The 18500-nt window shown below is 37.8% G+C and overlaps 1 protein-coding gene across 4 annotated transcripts in view; it reads right to left on the reverse strand.

Annotated features, from left to right (window-relative positions):
- Positions 1-18500, reverse strand: part of CASK (calcium/calmodulin dependent serine protein kinase) — a 410160-nt gene that overhangs the window by 53526 nt on the left and 338134 nt on the right. For all 4 annotated transcript variants that reach the window (XM_067545145.1, XM_067545148.1, XM_067545147.1 and 1 more), the window contains 3 exons: positions 16292-16372; positions 8898-9086; positions 7645-7723 (listed from right to left, as the gene is read on the reverse strand). In XM_067545145.1, coding sequence (XP_067401246.1) covers positions 7645-7723; positions 8898-9086; positions 16292-16372 — 349 coding nt within the window. The remainder of the gene's footprint in view (positions 1-7644; positions 7724-8897; positions 9087-16291; positions 16373-18500) is intronic.

The raw sequence follows: 18500 nt of genomic DNA on the forward strand, positions 1-18500 counted from the left end.
TGAGGCATCGGTAGTAATTATGATTGATGGTTCACGTTTTTGGAATGGTATGCCCCTGCACAAGTTGTCTGGGATCATCCACCAGTCTAGGGAGACTGATTGTCGGAGGTACTGTTAGTTGTTTGTTCAGTCTGTGTTTGTTTGGAACGAAGACTGAACGTAACTATCCTTGGAGGCCTCATGTGTAGTCTGGCATATTGTACCACGAAGATGATGGCTAACATATGGCCCAGCAGCTGGTGTCAAGTGTGGGTTGTAATATATGAGCGGCTTTTGATTTCTAGTATAAGGTTCGATATTGATCACACCTAATCATCAAGGGGTAGGCAGGATCCCCCAGGATCACTATTGGCATTTCCACACTCCCGATGTGAATTTTTTGGTCAGGGAAGAAGGTGCCCGCCTGCATCTTAGAGAACAGCCCCGAATTACGAAATACGCAAGCGTCATGCACCTACCCAGACCACTCCACATAGATGTCTGTGAAGCGACCCCTGTGATCCACAAGCCCCTGCAGGACCACAGAAAAGTACTCCTTGCGGTTTATGTACTTGGTCGCTAGGTGGGCAGGTGCTAAGATAAGGATGTGCATCCCATCAATGTCCCCCTTGCAGTTTGAGAACCCTATCATGGCAAACCCCTCCCTATATCCTGCACATTTCCCAAAGTTATTAGCTTTCCTAGCAGAAGTCTATTTATGGCACTGCACACTTGATTCACGGCAATGCCCACTGTAGATTTACTGACTCCAAATTGATTCCCAACAGAGCAGTAACAGTCGGGGGTTGCCAGCTTCCACAGAGTGATGGCGGCTCTCTTCTCCACTGTCATAACTTGTCTCAAGCGAGTATTCACACACTTCAGGGATGGAGCCAGTTCTGAGCACATTTCGAGGAAAGTTGCCTTTTGCACACGAAAATTTTGCAGCCACTGATCATCATCCCACAGCTGCATAATGATGCAGTCCCACCAGTCTGTGCTTGTTTCCCTGGACCAGAACCAGTGCTCCACAGACTGCAGATGACTCGTTACAGCCTGCAGCAATCGGGAATTGTTCTGCTCGATGTCTTGTAGCAGGGCGGCCTCAGTGGCATCGGTGTTGTCTCTGCTTCGGCTTCTTGCTCTATTTCTAAAATAATCAATGATAAGCCGTGATGTATTTGTCATGCTCACAATTATAGTGCAGAGTTGAGCTGGCTCCATGTCTCCGTAGCAATGGCAATCGCAGTGAGTAAAAAAATGGCATGAAAATACTTTTCCTGTTTGTTGGGGGGGAGAGGGGGAAGAAGAGTGGGGGAAGCAGCGTTGCATCATGGGACGATGACATTGCTACCCACATTGCACTGCTTTGCAATTGGAATTAAGGCTGGTCAGTGTAAACGCAAGAGACCAGCGCAAACAGCGTAGTGTGTACACGCTGCTACAATTTCTAAAAATCGGCTGCTGAAAGTCGAATTAAAGAAAGACGACTTCCCACGGCAGTGTAGACATAACCTTAGTGAGGAGATAGAATCTCTTCTAGCTGGGGAGAAAACTCCTCCATGTGAGCTGTCTTCATCAACAATAGATAATAGAATGAGAATAGGTGAGATAGATGACTGTGATGCCTACATGTAGAACAATCTGTCAGTGCCGTAAAGAGGGGAATGCAATGGAGGTGTGTCCTCTCATGTTCAGTGCTGTGAATGTTCTGCTGTTATGTTATCGTTGGTGCGAAGGCTGGTTGCTCTTTCGGTGCAGTAGTCGATACCATGGGATTTATTCTTTCTGTCACCAGTGCAGATGGTGGCAATGGTGCCGAAGGCGGTGGCATGCGTGTCGGTGTGGTCTTGGGTACCAACTTGGCTGGTGTTGACGATGCGGTAACTGGCGTCGGTTTTCGGCTCAGTGCCGATGCGTTTTTGGTGCCGATGGTGCCGGAAGTGGTAGGCACTGTAGCTGAAGTCTCCCTTGCGGTATACGGTACGGGAAGTAGAGACCTGGCTGGAGACCACTTTTGTTTAGGCGCATCTCTAATGGGTGAGGTTGTGGCTCTTTTCCTTTTCATGTTGGAGGTTTGGGCCATAGTGTTGCCTTTTTCTCCGGTGTCAGATTTGGAGGTAGGCTGTAGGGACTTTTCCATAAGAATAAGCTTAAGGAGGAGATCTCTATCTTGCCTGGTTCTCGCTTTAAGCTTGGCGCAATGCATGCACTTAGCAGGGATGTGCCCCTCTCCCAGGCACCTGATGCAAAGAGCGTGTCCGTCTGATATCAGGATTGCCTCCCTGCAGGCTTCACATTTCTTAAATCCTGGTGATCCAGGCATTCCTAAGTTTTTGGGGAGATGATACTCCGTATGCCTAATTAAACTAGCTATAATTTTTTTAAAAGTGGGTTTTTTAAAACTATGTAACTTAACTAACTTATTCTATGACCAAAGTCTATGCCTAAACTAACTATTTTTCAACTTTTATCTTAGGATGAAAGGAGTGTTGCGGAGCTCTGTCTTAGGCCAGGGATGGTTGAGAAGGAACTGAGGGGGGTCGGGCTGCGCAGGCAGTGGTTAGGGCGCCAACAATGCTGTCAGACACCCTCTGCGCATGCGCAGCCCATACAGGTACTGCTGCACAAATCTCCAATTGACAGCGCTGGGACGCACCGACACCTGAAGTAGAGCACCCACAAGGACATCACTCGAAGAAGTATCTATTTTTCAGAATGAAGGCATTCTGGAAACAGACATTGGCAATAAATCACCTAAGCCATGAATGTTGTGTTTGCTGATTGTTAAATCTAAAATGACCATACTGATTGAAGAAAAAAAATATATTCATGCTAACGATCTGAGTTTTAAATTTCAGCTTGATTTGAAATGACAAAAATATTGAACTCCAAAACCATGTGATTTATAACAGAAAGAGAACCTGACTTAACTGGAGCTACCCTAACAGGAACTATCATGAACCACAATGCCTGAGTACCCTTTGGGCTCTATTCTGTGACAGTGCTACACAGCCCTGTGGACCACTAAAGCTCCCAGAAGGCTATACAACAGGCTTACTCAAACTTTTAATCTGTTCAGGAGAAAGTCCTCCTTCCCACGGAAAATGTTTTAATCAATTCCACAGGAGCTTCCTATGGACAACGAAAAGGGGTAGGGACTCTGTCCTATCTTTGTGGAACATTAATCAGGATTCATCATAGTTAGTAGTTTACTGTATGTGAATGCAGCAGCTCTGTATCTGAATTTTAAATGAAAACAGCTCACAGCTGGAATATTGATGACCTAGCCCTCTAACAAAAAGTTATACAAAGTTCAGCACTGGCAAACTTTCTCAGCACCTCACAGCTTCTAAAAACCAACAACTTTTGAATCCAAAATAATCAGAGCTCTGTACCATGCTGGAACTAAACTCTGCACGCAGACACCTTCATTGTTATGGCACAATAATGCACAATATCGCCTGGCACGCTATATTTTCTGCAACGATGTAAAAACATTGTTGGGAAATATTCAAACACAAATTCTGATTGAATTAAAAATTGAAATAAATATCAGAATCATGAATATGCTCATCATGCTAGTCATTGTAATAATACAGCTAAATACAATCCGTTCTTTTGAATGTTTTCCATTTATTTTATGCTGTGGCAGAAGCTAGTACTGACAATCCATAAATGGATGGCAGTAGCTGGTACGTGTAGGAGGCTGGCAGCTGAGAGGGGATTTGAAGACTTCTCTCTTTTTATTTTGGTAGAGGGATGGCTTGGCTAATAGCAAGGAGAAAGGGGTCAGACTGGGTCATTAGGGAGGAGAGGGAGGTTTGAGACATATCATTTTGGGAAGCCTTTCCTCTCTCTCCATGTTTCTGTTGGAAGGAGGTGTTCCTGGCATCTCTATGTGGTGCCTTTTCCCCAACCTAATGGCTCTCATACCATGGTGTACATCTGCTCAGCACTCCCTGTTCTGCCTCCTTGTCTATTATCTATATTATATCTATGCAGATTGTCAGTTCTTTGGGGTAGGGGCTTTTCTGTATTTTGTATTTTATCAGCTGTATTTTATATTTTCCTGTATCTGTGGCAATATATAAATAAATCTATAATAATAAGGAATGATAAAGCTCCTGCCTCTGTTTTCACCTAACACAAACAGCACAGCATCAGCCAGTATACGCTTTTGCTATGAATAAAAAGTATGAGACATCCCCTCACCCTGCTAGACAGAGAAGGGAACAGTTTCCTCTGAGGAAGCAAATTCTGCAGCTGGAGGAAAATTCTGCAGCTGGGAAAGCTGGAGGCAGTCCATGTCTACAGTAGTCTCTCTTTTCATATGTAATCATATTCATGCTGTTATAACAACACCATCTTTGCTCACGAAATGCTTTGTTAGTTGTCCTAGGGCATGGGTGTTTATAGATTCATGGTTTAACTATCCGTGGGAGCTGCAAATTAAGTCATTTCTATATGTAACAAGGCTGCCTATTTTCTTACGGAGATGAATGGGCAACCTGCAGTGCCATGTCTTCTGCAGGAAGTCTGTGTCCAGGGTCAGCAGTAGCATACTCCTGCCTCATCTTTATTTAAAATTAATACATCTGTTAACACAGATGTGCCAAACAAAAAAAGAAAACAAAAGCTTTAACAGCAGAAAACCTAAATGCATTTGGTTTGGGACACTTGAAGCTGCCAAGAAGTCTAGCTGTACTGTAGCAGAAGCATGAAAAATGCATTAACACTATTTGGAGTCTAAACATATTTTCCAGATGAGTAAAACCCACAAGTACTCTGTGTTAAAGCACTGATACAAGGGCAAAAGCTCAAACATAAATAAGCCACTGTGGCAGAATTTAAAATACAATCTGTGGACTTATCCCAAAAAGTGGACATTTCAGTGAAGGGACAATTCTTAAAGACTGAAACTGGGGTGTTACCACCAGTTCATATGGAGCAAGGACGAAAGAGCCTTTGCACAGGTTGACCATACTTGGGAAACACTGATTATGAAGGACAAAGGCAAAGGTGAGAGCACAAAAATTAGCTCTGCTACATTGCCAACTCATGAACAAAAGACAACTGACACTGGCATGCAGCCATTAAGAGCTATAGTATGGAAATGAAGAGTGTATTGAATATATACATTAAATTATAGCATTTGGCTGAATACTGAATATATGGAATGATACTCAGCTGAAGCTAATAAGCCATATAGGGGACAGAACATTAAGTGATACAACCACATGCATTCTATTTGACCGCTGATTGCCAGAGACTGTTAGAAATTAAAACTACCACCAAAGTTTAGTCAGTCTGAAAAGAGTACAAGGAAGTTAGATTTTTTTCTGTTACATTTGGTTAATAATTTGCTATTGATATAACGCATAATGAAAAATCTCCACTTTGAGATAACATTTACTTTTGATTAAAAAACAGCTCTATGGGAACTACAGAACCAAACATCTAATTATAATTAAAAGTTGTTCCTGAGAGGACAAAAGACATTTTGGCAATTAAATTTATTCTATAAATAATTACCTTTTATTTTAGATCTACCATAAGTAAGCACTTATATAATGATTTTCTTGTTCAAGGCACTGTAGACATTGCAAATCCCTTTAGAGCTAGGTAAACATCTTTTCTAATCTCTTTCATGTCTAGTAATCTTAGAAATTCCTTGTAACAATTGTAGGTAAATAACAGTCCAAAGAGAAGTGCAATTATTAAATTGACAATATCCCTTTAATCTTTTATGTCAAGTCCAACAGGATTTCCAGTTGGTGGTGTCCCTTTAAGACAGTGCACAAATCTATACAAATTCATATAGTATTTCAAATGAGTTATTTAACCTTTTAATTCCCCTTGAATTTTTAGAATCTGAATCCAACATATTAATTATTTCAGTGATTAATTTATGATTAATTTAAATGTCTCACACTGAGAAACACTTGGAATGTCAGGAAGTTCTGAGATCTAATTCCAGCTCTTCCAGTTACTCATGTTGAGAAAGTCACTTTGGCTTCCAACCTCTGCTTCCCTATCTTTAAAATGGGGATAATTATACTTTGCTATTTTTCCAGTTTGTTTACTTTGAGTATTTGACAACCCTCTGTGTATTGTCAGTTTTCCTGTTTATTCAGGAAGCCTGCTGGCTCTTCCTCACAGTAACAGAAGAAAATAAAATTTTAAAAAATATGAAAATGTGACAGTAAACCCACAAAAACTGGTAGGGGGATTCAGGGCCAGTATAGCACCTGAAACTACTGCCAACTTACATTTTAGTTATTAAAATGGACAATTGAGATATGACAAACAAAGACATTTTGAATAAACCAATAAAAAGTCAACAGACTCCTGGAATTCCAACTGAGGAAGCAACAGGCATCTAGAATGGTAATCAAATTAAAACACCAACAGCCATTTAAGCAAAACGAACAAGTAATGAAAATGCTAAAGCGTTTGCTGCATTTTGCCTAAATTTATATGCAGAAGACCCAGATAAGACTAACATCTCAAGACTTCTGAATATATTAAGAAGCATTCCAAAGTTAGATAAAGCACAAATAGAAAAGCTTAAATAATCCTAAAAATTTCAGAAATACAGGATGCTGTACTATAATTTAAAAATAGCAAGACACCATGCTCTGATGGTCTAGTGGAAAATGTTATAAAAACTTTAAAAGGATCTATCCCCCTGATTTTGGAAGCAGCTGTGGCTATTATACAAAGTAATAACCTGTCTACTATATGGCGGATGACTACTATATAAATGATCCCAAAGGAAGACAATGACAAAAACCAACTGTGACTCATATAGGCTCATCTCCTTTTTTACTCATTTTAAACAACTGACTAGGTTTCAGGTTGATGGTATCCCTTTAAGAGAATATACAAGTTCACACAAAATCAAATCTGCCACTTTTATGAAAAGTTTGATGACTGTCACAAAATGGCAGTTTTCAAATTGCAAAGCTTCAAGAAATCTCCCTAGAGACACAACTCAAACCTGCAGTCTGCCAGGGTTAGTTGATAACCGACTAGGCAGCTCTCAGCTCAGCCATTAATTACTTTTGACATATATCTGGGCACACAGGATGGGAGTGGAAGGAAAAGAGGAACAGGCACACGTCTGAAGGTTTGGCAATAGCTCAGAGCAGTGAAAGCCAAAAACAAAGATACAAGCTGCATGGGTGAGAAAAGTTTTGGTTCTGGATTCACATTTAGGTACCTCAGCAGTCAAATTGCCAAGAGTCTCAGAAGTTCTGTGACAATACATGGAGAAATGTGGAATTTCTGCTCAACAGAGACATATTAAGAAAAATATTATGCTTACTCTAAGAATTTTAGAAAATAAATAAATATGACTTTCCAAAATTACATACATTTTAGAACTGATATTCTGTAGAAGCAGTTTGACATGACCTGCATCATTACCTATTAAAGCCAAAATTAAACACTCAGGTCCCCATCCTGAAACTTGTTCCCGATGGGCAGACCCCTGCATCTGAGTGGTGACCCTGTGAAGTTAATGGGGCCCCATGCAGACACAGGGATCCACTGGTGAAGAATAGCAAGTTTTAGGATCAGGGCCTCACTTGTTACACAAAATGTATTTGAGTATGGGAGTAATCCAATTTGAAAACAAAACCATTTATGTCCTAATATTACCTTGCCTGTGAATCATTCCTCCATGCATAATTCTTGCAACAATGCAATGGTTCAGCTCATTCATTTTTAAAGTGATTCCCTAGTAAAAGAAATTGTGAAATCATTAAGAAAAAAATATTCAGCAACCTGCTTCTTCAACTGCTAAGAATGGTCACTTCTGCTGAAAGGTTAAGATGAAGCTATGTGTTAGGGGGAAATTCTGGCCCTATTGAAATTAATCGGAGTTTTGTCATTGACTTCAAAGAGGCCAGAATTTCACCTTTGGATTATGAATGTATACACTGTCTGCTCTCATGAGATTAAGTTACCCCCATAAAACACATCATGGAAACATTCCAGATGCTGAATATACGGTTTCCTCTTTTGCTATTTTTCAATCATCATCAAAAAATCAAGGTAGCCACTTGTTTTCCAGAGGTGTAGCATTCTTTTTACAGGTCTTTCCATTTACTATTTGAACTCATTTCCCATGTTAAAAAAGTGGTAAAATTTGGTTATAACACAGATGCATTTTTAGCTACCAATAAAAACAGTGATTCCTTATAAGATGAAGACACAGTCATTTAGTATGCAGGCTATAGTATATCCCTAAAATAATCTTACATATTTAATAGTCTATCTATGTTAACCAATAAAAAATTTATACAGCATAACAGTGTTTTGGAGAAGTGTATTCAAAATACAGTCCTCCATATGAAATCTTAACAGGGCATCTATTTTTGCATTTATATAACTGGAGCATCAAACTGTGCAACTCCACTAACATGGTTTCTTTTTATCTTGCTATAGTTTTCAAGATTGTTGCTGCTATACAAACAATCCATAAGAACCATTAGTTTATTACAATAAAATACTTTATTAAACTGCAAACTATCCAGTACTATTTTACATATTAAGGTCAGGTCTACACATTGTTTTTGTGCTGGTATAACTATTTTTGTTAGACGTATGATTTGTTTTTTTCAGAATAGTTATACCAGTGCAGTATAGTACAGCCTCTAACATTTATGCATTTATACCAATACAGCTTATTCCCCTTTCCACATGGGAATAAGCTATACTGATATAAGCACTTTTAAACTGGTACTACTGTGTCCACATTAGGTTGGCTGTACCACACTTTAACTATACTCATGCAGTTCAAGCAGTATAATTTCTGTGTATAAGCGCTGTAGTTTGAAACTACTAAGGTGGACAGTTTGTCACCTCTTCCTCTTTACAGAGTCAAGAGAACAGTACTGTTGCCTACATACCATTGGCTCATCTGTGTTCTTCTGGAACTGTACCAGTCGGACTCGTGTTACATTCTCCATATCCATGTCACCGTTGGCGCTCTCCGGAGAATCTCCGTTTAAGTACGGAGAGGTGGGAGGAGGCGTAACTCTTAATGCTTCGTCACTGTAAACTTCATGTGCCACTACATCATGAGTTTGAAGTAAGGCCTACAGGAGGTTACAGAAGTAGTTAGATTTCCATAATCTTTTCTCATTCTTGACAGAAGGTTTCAGATTTCCCCCAGAAGCTAGAGCATGCCCATGACATTACTTTCTTACATTTATATAAGGCCTTTTCTCTCCAAGGATTCCCAAACGCAATATACATTGTATGCGTTCAGTATATGTGTGTGCATGTGCGCGCACATATACATTTGTAAAACTGGGTGCTTAAGTTAGGCTCTTAACTCATCTACCTAAAGGTAAATGACTTGATTTTCAGAAGTCCTCAACACCCAAAAGTCTCACTGAAATCAACGAGAAGTGCAGGTGTTCAGCCACTTTTGAAATCAGCACACTTTTATTTGGGCTTCTAATGCCATGTGTGGGCATCTTACTTTAGGCACCCAGGTCTGAAAAGCTAGCCACACCCATGTACAGGTATCACTTCTTCCAACACTGGAATGAAAGTGAGTTTTGGGGTGGAAACAGGCAACACTTGACTATACAACATTACAAGACCATTAGGACAGGAAGTGAACATCACCAGTATATTCATTTGAAACTGCAAGAGAAATGGTATTTAGAATATTAATGCAAGATGGAATTTGGCCAGGGCACTGGAGCTTAGGACCTTTTCTCTTGAGAAAAAAACCATGAGACGTTTGATGACTACAAGTTTTCTCCATCTCCATTTTACATATAGTCTGAGGGCAACCCTTCCAACATTCTGCACAGTGTCCTCCAACACTATGCTGAGGAACTCTTCAATATTGACAGGCAGAACTCAATCTCCAACATAACTACTGCCATAAGCACCATGTTATTGATTCCTCTCCCATAGAAAACTGGGCCAGCACAATCCTGATTAGCTTGAGACATCTGATAAATATCACAGCCTGAGACCATAAGCTCTTCAAGTACTATTTCATCAGTTTTTCCTCTACATTTCCTGTTGTCATGTACAGTCACATATAGTTGTTTAAATTTATCTAAATGTACTTGGTAAGCATAATAATTATTGCTCTAATTACTTATAGATGCAACATCAAAGACATTTAGCATATCTAATTGTGAAAAGTGTAATATGTTACCAGGAGACATAATCTAAATAAAATATAAACATTTCTCAAGTACTTGCAGAATGTTCAGTATCAGGTTTTACACTGCATGACATCTGTCTTCTCCCTCTTTACTCCTACAGGGATCTTTCAGGGCCTTGAAGACACCCTCTATTTCATATATGCTTTTTTAACCTTACCATTCTTTATGACCTGTATTATGGACAGGCTTTTTCTACTGAAAGACTGGACAGGAATTACCACTTAACCAGTTAGTGCTGCTCCTATATTATCCCAAGGGTTGTTGAAGATTGGAGAGAAAGATTACTTGCCAACAGGGCTTGTGCCACTGGGATCAGGACAGAAAAAACAAGCCTGGTCCTTGCAAATATAGAGTATACTTGTATAGAGTACTACACACCATAGCAGACTGACCACACTACTCAGTAGTAAAGCATGTAGTGCTACCACTTTAAAAATGTGTAGACCCATGACTTGCATGTTGAAAGACCCATGAATCACAACAGCTTGAGCTTGGCATCTCTGATTTATTTTTACAGATGAATGAGTCCCTGTGACTGTTTAGTTTTTTATTACAAAAGTTCATTTGAATATTCTGTGTTTAAAAAGGATTTAAAAATTGAAAATGAATTTTCAAAAGCACCTGTGCAAAACTTGTTTCTCAGGAGTGAATCCAAGACAATGGTTGGGATTTTATGGCTACCTACAAAATCCTGCACTTGTTCCCAAAAGGCCACACCATTTTTAATATGCACTATACTATAAAAGAGCATTTATGCACTTTTAATGCACCTTCCTTAATTTTAAAATTAATTTGAGAATTTGGATTTTTATAGAGCTGGTGCTGTCCCGTTTTGAGTATCTGGAGAGACAGGGGAATGCAGCCTTTATCTCTCCAGATACTCAAAACAGGAACATCCTAATTCTTTTAGGGTATGTCTGCACTGATGGCATCTTGGGGATTGTTGCAGTGGGATTGATTGAGCAGGCTGTGTAGACCTGCTCAATCGATTCCGAAAGTGCTCTCCAGTCGACGCGATAAAACCACCTCCCTTAAAGAAGTAAGGCTGTGTCAACCGGAGGGCATCTCCTGTCAATGCAGCGCAGTGAAGATGCTGCGGTACATCAATGTAAGTACGTCAACGGGAGATATGCAAGCTACATTATGTAGCTTGCATATCTCCCATTGACCACTGCCACCCGTGTAAACCAGGCATCAGATTTTCTAATGTTTCAAACCTACTGCTAGTCCAAACACTGTTTTTAATTAAATATTTAATGGCATCTGTTTTGTTATTAACTTTTAAAATTTCAACAATGAGCTCATAATTCCATATTCCGTTTTAGTGCTCCACACCTTTTGTGACTATTCATTTTATCTAGATTTTTTTATACACAGATCTTGACTACACACACAAGTTGCATCAGTTTAACTAAAATCGAATTTTAAACTGACTTAGTTAAACTGGTGTGCAAACAAGCGTGTGGCCATTCTTGAACAGCCTTACTAGTAACTGACAAGACGAGAGTCTCTTTTCATTTTTATCCCCCCAAAATCCTGAAAACCATCCATTTGACTGTGTGTCACAAGCAGCCCTGAGTATGAGATAAAAACATATCTTATGCACAAGTAGGCATTTGTTCTGACTGTCTTCCTAGAGTGTGTATTTTTGGGGTGTGTTTTTTCTTTAACAGAATAGTCTACTATGCTTTCCTGAAGCCAATTAGTGTAAGATTGTTTTCTATCCTTTGTTCTAAGGGTGAAATGTTTGTTCAAGCAAATTAGCAAATACAGTCAAGTCTCAGCACATCTGATTCTGTTCATTATATGCCCTGCCCCTTAACAATGCCTTTTCTTAACAAGATTCCCAATGATATATTTCTATTTTATAAAAAACCATTAAACTAAAACATCATAACAATTATATTTTATCTGAACAATCAACTTTTAATGATCAGATTAATACAACACTTGTGTGTAGGCAAAATAAATTATGACAAATGTTACTATGTTTGATGATCTACATCTTTGCCTGCGTAAAAACACACAAATTATACAAATGTGAGAACACCTATTTTTATACTGCAGTAAACCGAATCCCACTGAAATATTTACTCTAAAGTATAGTTTTCCCTTTAAACTACACAGTTTCCTCTGTTATGGTTTGTTGTTACAGTATGGTCATGTTTTCCTGGCTCTTTTCCCTTTGTGGGCCACATGGTTCCTGAAGGGATTCTAAGTACTATGTCAGCAGTTATAAATGTTGTTTCCCACCACATTTCTGTATCACTCACTGTGAGGAAAAATGGCGACGGATGCACTATAAATACCAAAACAGATAAAATGCAAAATCCATCTGTGGGAGAAAACATTTCATATGTTGCCACATGAATAGATGCAAAACAACAGTACACTTTCCAGATATGGCTGCTCTTCACATTTACTGTCATAGCAGTACAAAGAAAATAATCTCTTTGAAATGAATCTCCAGCAGGACAGACACTTGCTAATCTCTAAAATGGTTCCTAAACTAATCACTTCCTAGAATGCATACATTTAAAAACAACATTTGCCTGGTTGTATTTTTTAAAATGCATATCCATATTTTAAGAACCTTAAAAACAAACTCCAACTATATAAATAAGATAATTCAACTACTGCAATCATTAGGCATGCAAGGGTTAGAAATTTTTTTTTAAAACTCCCAGAATGAGAAATATGAAAGGCTAATTTTGAGCCTTAGCATCCTCCAAGTAATGATGTACTTAAAAACACCCTGAGGCATATATAGGCCCTGTAAAAAATACAACCAGGTAAATGTTGTTTTTAAATGTATGCATTCTAGGAAGTGATTACCTTAGGAACCATTTCAGAGATTAGCAAGTGTCTGTCTGGCTGGAGATTAATTTCAAAGAGATTATTTTTGAGCAGACCCATGGGAATCCTTTGGCAATGAATGTAGAAATGTATTTTAAAGAGTTTTAGACAATTTTTTGTTAACTTTTGACCAACGTTGGCTATAGTAGCCAACAACAACTAGATGTCTCTATTATGTACATAAAATAATTGTTCTCTCTCAGAAAAACAAAGAGAAAGTGATATTCTGAAGTGCAGCAACTTCTGCCTTGGCATTTTTGCTCTGTTGCTGGGGCTCTTCGTTGAAATAAAAGATTCTTTAAAATGAATGTCTCACATAGAATGCTCAGTCTTTAAAGTTACACATGGACATAAGCCTTTGTGGGATTGGGGCCTTATCGAGCTTTAAGTTAATCAAAACAAAACAAAACAAACTACTTTACTGCATGACTGATTGCCAGAAGTTAGAAACATACTTGTTAACCATGGGCACTCATGTTCAACAATACTGATGCTGTTTGAACTCTCTTTCTTAGCTTAGTTTCTGGCTTTTGCTAAAAATTATTGATTCTGGTATCATATTCCTAAAATAATGAAGCTTACAAACCAAAAGCTTACAACCTAGATACACACTAGTTTAAGACATGTGATCCCACTGACTATGCCATATGCCCTAACTCATTTTCATTAAACTGCAATGATGTAGCAACTAGAATATATTTTATCTTACACTTCCTAAAGGCATACTGAAAATAGGCTGACGGTATAACATTTTGTACTGTTGTTTCTATTTACATTGCTCACATGCAGAGTTAATAATTAACATATTTTCAAATATTTTGTTCTCTCACTCCACCATTACCTAATGGGGTTTTCAAGTGTCAGTGAAGCATGACACAGTGCCAGTTATATGTCAATAATTTCTTTTATTAGGTCAGTAGCCAAAAAGGATTCACTGGATTGCATTTTCTCGGATTAATAACTTGTGTCTTTGTTAAGGTATTTTAATATCATTAGTCAGAGTATACCATATTTGTTTATAGTAGCTCTTTAAAATTCTCAAAGTGTACAGAATTATCTATAAATTAAAACCAAAAGGCAGGTTTAAACCATAAGACAGGGACTAAAATAATAGATTCTGGATATCTAATGAATGAATTACAGCTAGTTTAAATATTTAAATATAATTTCTGCTCATTGCCCTGTGAGGTTAACTGACTTATAACCACTGGACCATAGATGAGGTTGCATAAGGGTTTAGCTCATCTATCTTAACGTCTGAAACTGTGGGAAAAGGATTTACATTTTTCACAAATAAAAAGTAAGAATTTCATTTCTGCAATAAAGATTTTTTGCTGCTTCTTTTGCTTAGAAATGAACCCCCATCAATATATTTTAAAAAGGGAAATCAGTCTTATTCTACATCAAAAATACTTTAAAAAGAATTGTTGCACGAGTTTTCAGTCTGACAGCTAGTGTTAAAAAAAGTCTGTAAGCACATTAGCCTAATTGCTTTATGTATAAAAGTAGTTTTCTGATGCATCACAGTTTCCCGTCATTTGACTCAATATGAAAATCTTTAATAAATTACTATTATTTGAAAATGGTGTGCACATAAAAGCTGATCAGCTAGACTTCCAAACTGCCATATAATCGTGTAAATTACTGACTTTTCTGTCTGTTTTTACTTCTGAAATTCAAAATGTAGCAGCCAATTAATACAGCACTGACAGTCTATTCCAAGATCTAATGTCTTTCCAGTAAATCCAAGCTACATATAACATGGGAAAAAGTTGTATCAGGGATAAGCTACGTAACAGAGAAGTTGAGCACCAACAAGTACCATTTCTTATTTTCACTGCTTCCTTCCCTCCACACAATAAGCTTGGGTGTCATAATGTCTCATTTTTTTCTATTGCGAACAACTGTCTCTACTAAAGCAGAACTGGTTCTGCTACCATTATCAGAGTGGGTATGGCCACTAGGCCAATGGCACAGCAAACAGTTGAGGTACTCTGATCTTCAAAGAATCCAGCTGGAATGCTGCATGCTGGGACTTGTAGCCTCTGCAGGCTTCATCTGCCTATTGAATGAAGGTGGTTGCAATTTGTTTTATTTATGGAAATTAGGTGCAGTTTTCTGTTGTTTTGCAAACTGCCGAGTCAGCCCTCAACTGGGCAAAATCTGGGAGCTCATTACATTCACTTTTTGGGTTAGAAACTCACACTTTTAATTATTCCTCACTCCGCTAGTGTACAACAACTTCAAGCAACAATATTTCTTTTCTAGAGTTTATAGGGTTTGTCCACAACATAAATAAAAAAAATTAATTGCCTGACTTCAAGAGATTCTGTGCTTCACTGAGAGTTTTGGGTGCTCAGATCCCTGAACATAAGGCCATCACTGTCCCCAAAATAAAAAATTTGTGAAATAAATAAGATTGTTTGTCTTATGTCCAAACTCCAAATTCACTGAACTGTACCACTCTCCTGACTCCCCCAGTCTAGATTTAAATACAGAAAATATTCAAAAAATGAATAAACATATCTTAGCTCCACACAGGTTAGGAAGAAAGGAGGATCCTTACTCTATCTTCCTAGGATCCACATGTTCCTTTCCCCTTTTTACATCCTTTCAGCTCCCAAAACAAGTCCCTGGAATTGAGAATCTAACTTAGATTACTCACATGGTAGTATGCAGGACTAAACCACAAAACCACTAGACTGGGTGAAGCATAGTTAACAGGCTATTGAGCCAAAGAATGTCACGCTTAAGAACATGAGCAGATTTTGTTTAAAAAAGCCTCCATTCTATTGTATTTTTGTAAGATTTCGTAATGAACAATTCCATTGCTCTGTGACTGCGTCACAAAAAGTTCACCCAATGCTACTGATGTCCGTTAGATTTGTGTTACCTTTATTGTCAGTGTCTTTAGATCTTTCTTACTAGTCTCTCATTGTTTTCTTTTAAAAAACTAATATTTTAAGAAATAACTCCCTCATCTGATGAGCTCAAACCCACAAAAGAGCTGTGCCGGCAAACTGCAATGCTCATCATGACAAGCAGCAAACAAACAATAGTCCCTCAGTGTAGCAAGCACTATGTATTAGCCCCATAACAATATCAACTGCTGCGTTAGCTTAGCACATTAGAAATGCTGATTAAATATATATGTGTGTGCAGTTAGCTATACTTTTGTTTTGCTGCTTATAGGCTTCTCTACTGATGTTCCATGAGGAATGTGTTTAAGAACAGCCAGAGTAGTATTTGCTTACCATGAAATGAGGTTGTGTTAAAATACGCTTTAGCTCTTTTGCATCATTGTTCTCTGGGTAACATGAAATTTCTTCCAATACCTGCAAAACAAACAGCACAAATTCAATAAAGCCAACTGTTCTCTATTCTGTCATAAAACTGTAAAAAGCATACTTTACTCTGGTTGGTCATAATCCCTGTTGCATCAACACAAATCAATAGGTTATGACAATAAAGGATCTTCAAGAATGGGAACTTTTTTCAAACAGAATAAAATATCACATATTGATGTCTCTCTTCGCTAAATGAAAGAACAGTTTTAAAGAAAGCAGAGTCTCTCCTTTTAAACTGTCAATTTTGTTTAAAAGGTCATTATCACAACCGTAGAAGTAAAAAGTATAAACCATCAACTATATAAGTGGCTCTTATCAACCTCTGCTTCCACTTCTGAATGTGGGCTAAGAAACATTAAAATCAAATTTAAAACATGTATAAAAGCCTGAACCATCCAGATCATAACTTTGTTTCTGCAAATTAAATTGTTAAAAATCATGAGCAGTAGCCGGTCCACCTGTTATAACTCAAGCTCAAAACTCAAGATTGTATAAAAAAGAAAAGAGCATTTCATCTCATGACTGTGGGAAAAAATGTATTTTAACTCAGTTCCTTGAAGTATGATATTTTCAATTTTATTCTCAACATTCAGCTGTTTGATTGGCGGAAACAGAGAATTCTGCTTCTGACAGCGGCTCCAAGGATTCATTCCCAGGAAATTTTGCAGAGCAATGTGGTTGGCACAAACAAACACTCCCAGGGTAGGATCTCCTTATCAAATCATTCTGTTCCATTTTTCCACAGATGGTAAACAGAGTGCATTTTTAAACTCCAGAATCCTGCTGAAGCTGCATTTTAGCCCTTGGGTTGCTATGCACAAGATGCACAACTCCATTTTGACAAGTGGGAATGAGTCACTATACTTATTGTTGTCTGAATAAATTATTCTTACATTCTTCTTGAACATTTTTATATGTAGTCTCCCTTACTGCTGGCATTGTAGGTTGTAATTATCTGTATAAACCACACTAGACTTAAAAGGAGAATAAATTCCATACTCTCTAAAAGCTTCAGAAATGCACACTTGAGTCTTATTTCCACACTGAAGTTGTTGCCTTAAACCTTTGAGTATGCTTATTTTTCTGTGTTAAAAATGGATGTGCGCGCCATCCTGGAATTAACAAAATTAAAGGAACTCAGATACTGATGAGCTTCCCATTCTTTTTTTTTTTTTTTTAAGTGAATTGTGAAATCAAAAGAACCTCTGCTGGCACCAAATAAATAGTGTCAGGTAATAGATAATTTGCTTATTTTAAAGGTACATAAGATAAAAAAATGGTAAAACATAACATAAAATGGGAAAGGAATGGTGGATTTTTTTCATGTAATATATTTTATATTGTTTAGAAGCCTTCATCTTATGGTAACTATCTATTTAAAACTTTCACTTTGGGCTAAACTTTCAGCCTCACCTTTACTATATCTGCAAAATTGCAAGTGCAAATAACTGCAGGCAAAACTTTACACCAACAATTATCTGTATATGCCATTTAGAACACTTAACCATCTAAGTATTTAATTACACTTGCAAGTCAGCTACTTAAAAGTCTATTTGACCGTAATTCTGAGCCAAAAAATAATACACATAAAACTGCACCTACACTTATTTGTACCCAGCAAATTGTATTGGTAAAAGGGAAGCCAACTTTTGAAATGCTGTCCCTTTATAGTAAAATATATCTTACACAGAATAATCCTTAATTCCTACAATATCGACTATACTAACACTACAAAATCAGAAACTTAACACTTTATCGGAGTAATTTTTTGATGGTATGGTATCTACAAGCACAGTAAGTTTTATAGCACCCAGGAGTTATTTGACAGTTTATATATTTAATATCTGCTATCATTACTGCCTATCAGTTGTTTATTTAATTCTTGTTCAAGTCACTTCCACTTTCTGAGCCTCAATTTCCCATTTGTAAAATAAGGATATTATTTCCTTTCTCCTACCCTTTGTCTTACCTATTTAGACTGTAAACTCTTTGGGGTAGGGACTGTCTTTTCCTACATGTCTGTTCAGTGCCTACCAAAATAGGCCCTGGTTTTGGCTGCAACCACTAGGCAAAATTTAGTAACAGTAAAAACAATAAAAAATTTCCATCTGCAAAG

Source organism: Emydura macquarii, unplaced genomic scaffold (assembly GCF_026122565.2).
Source record: "Emydura macquarii macquarii isolate MOO-44397 ecotype Brisbane River unplaced genomic scaffold, CSIRO-AGI_Emac_v2 contig_1043, whole genome shotgun sequence".
NCBI lineage: Eukaryota > Metazoa > Chordata > Testudines > Chelidae > Emydura > Emydura macquarii.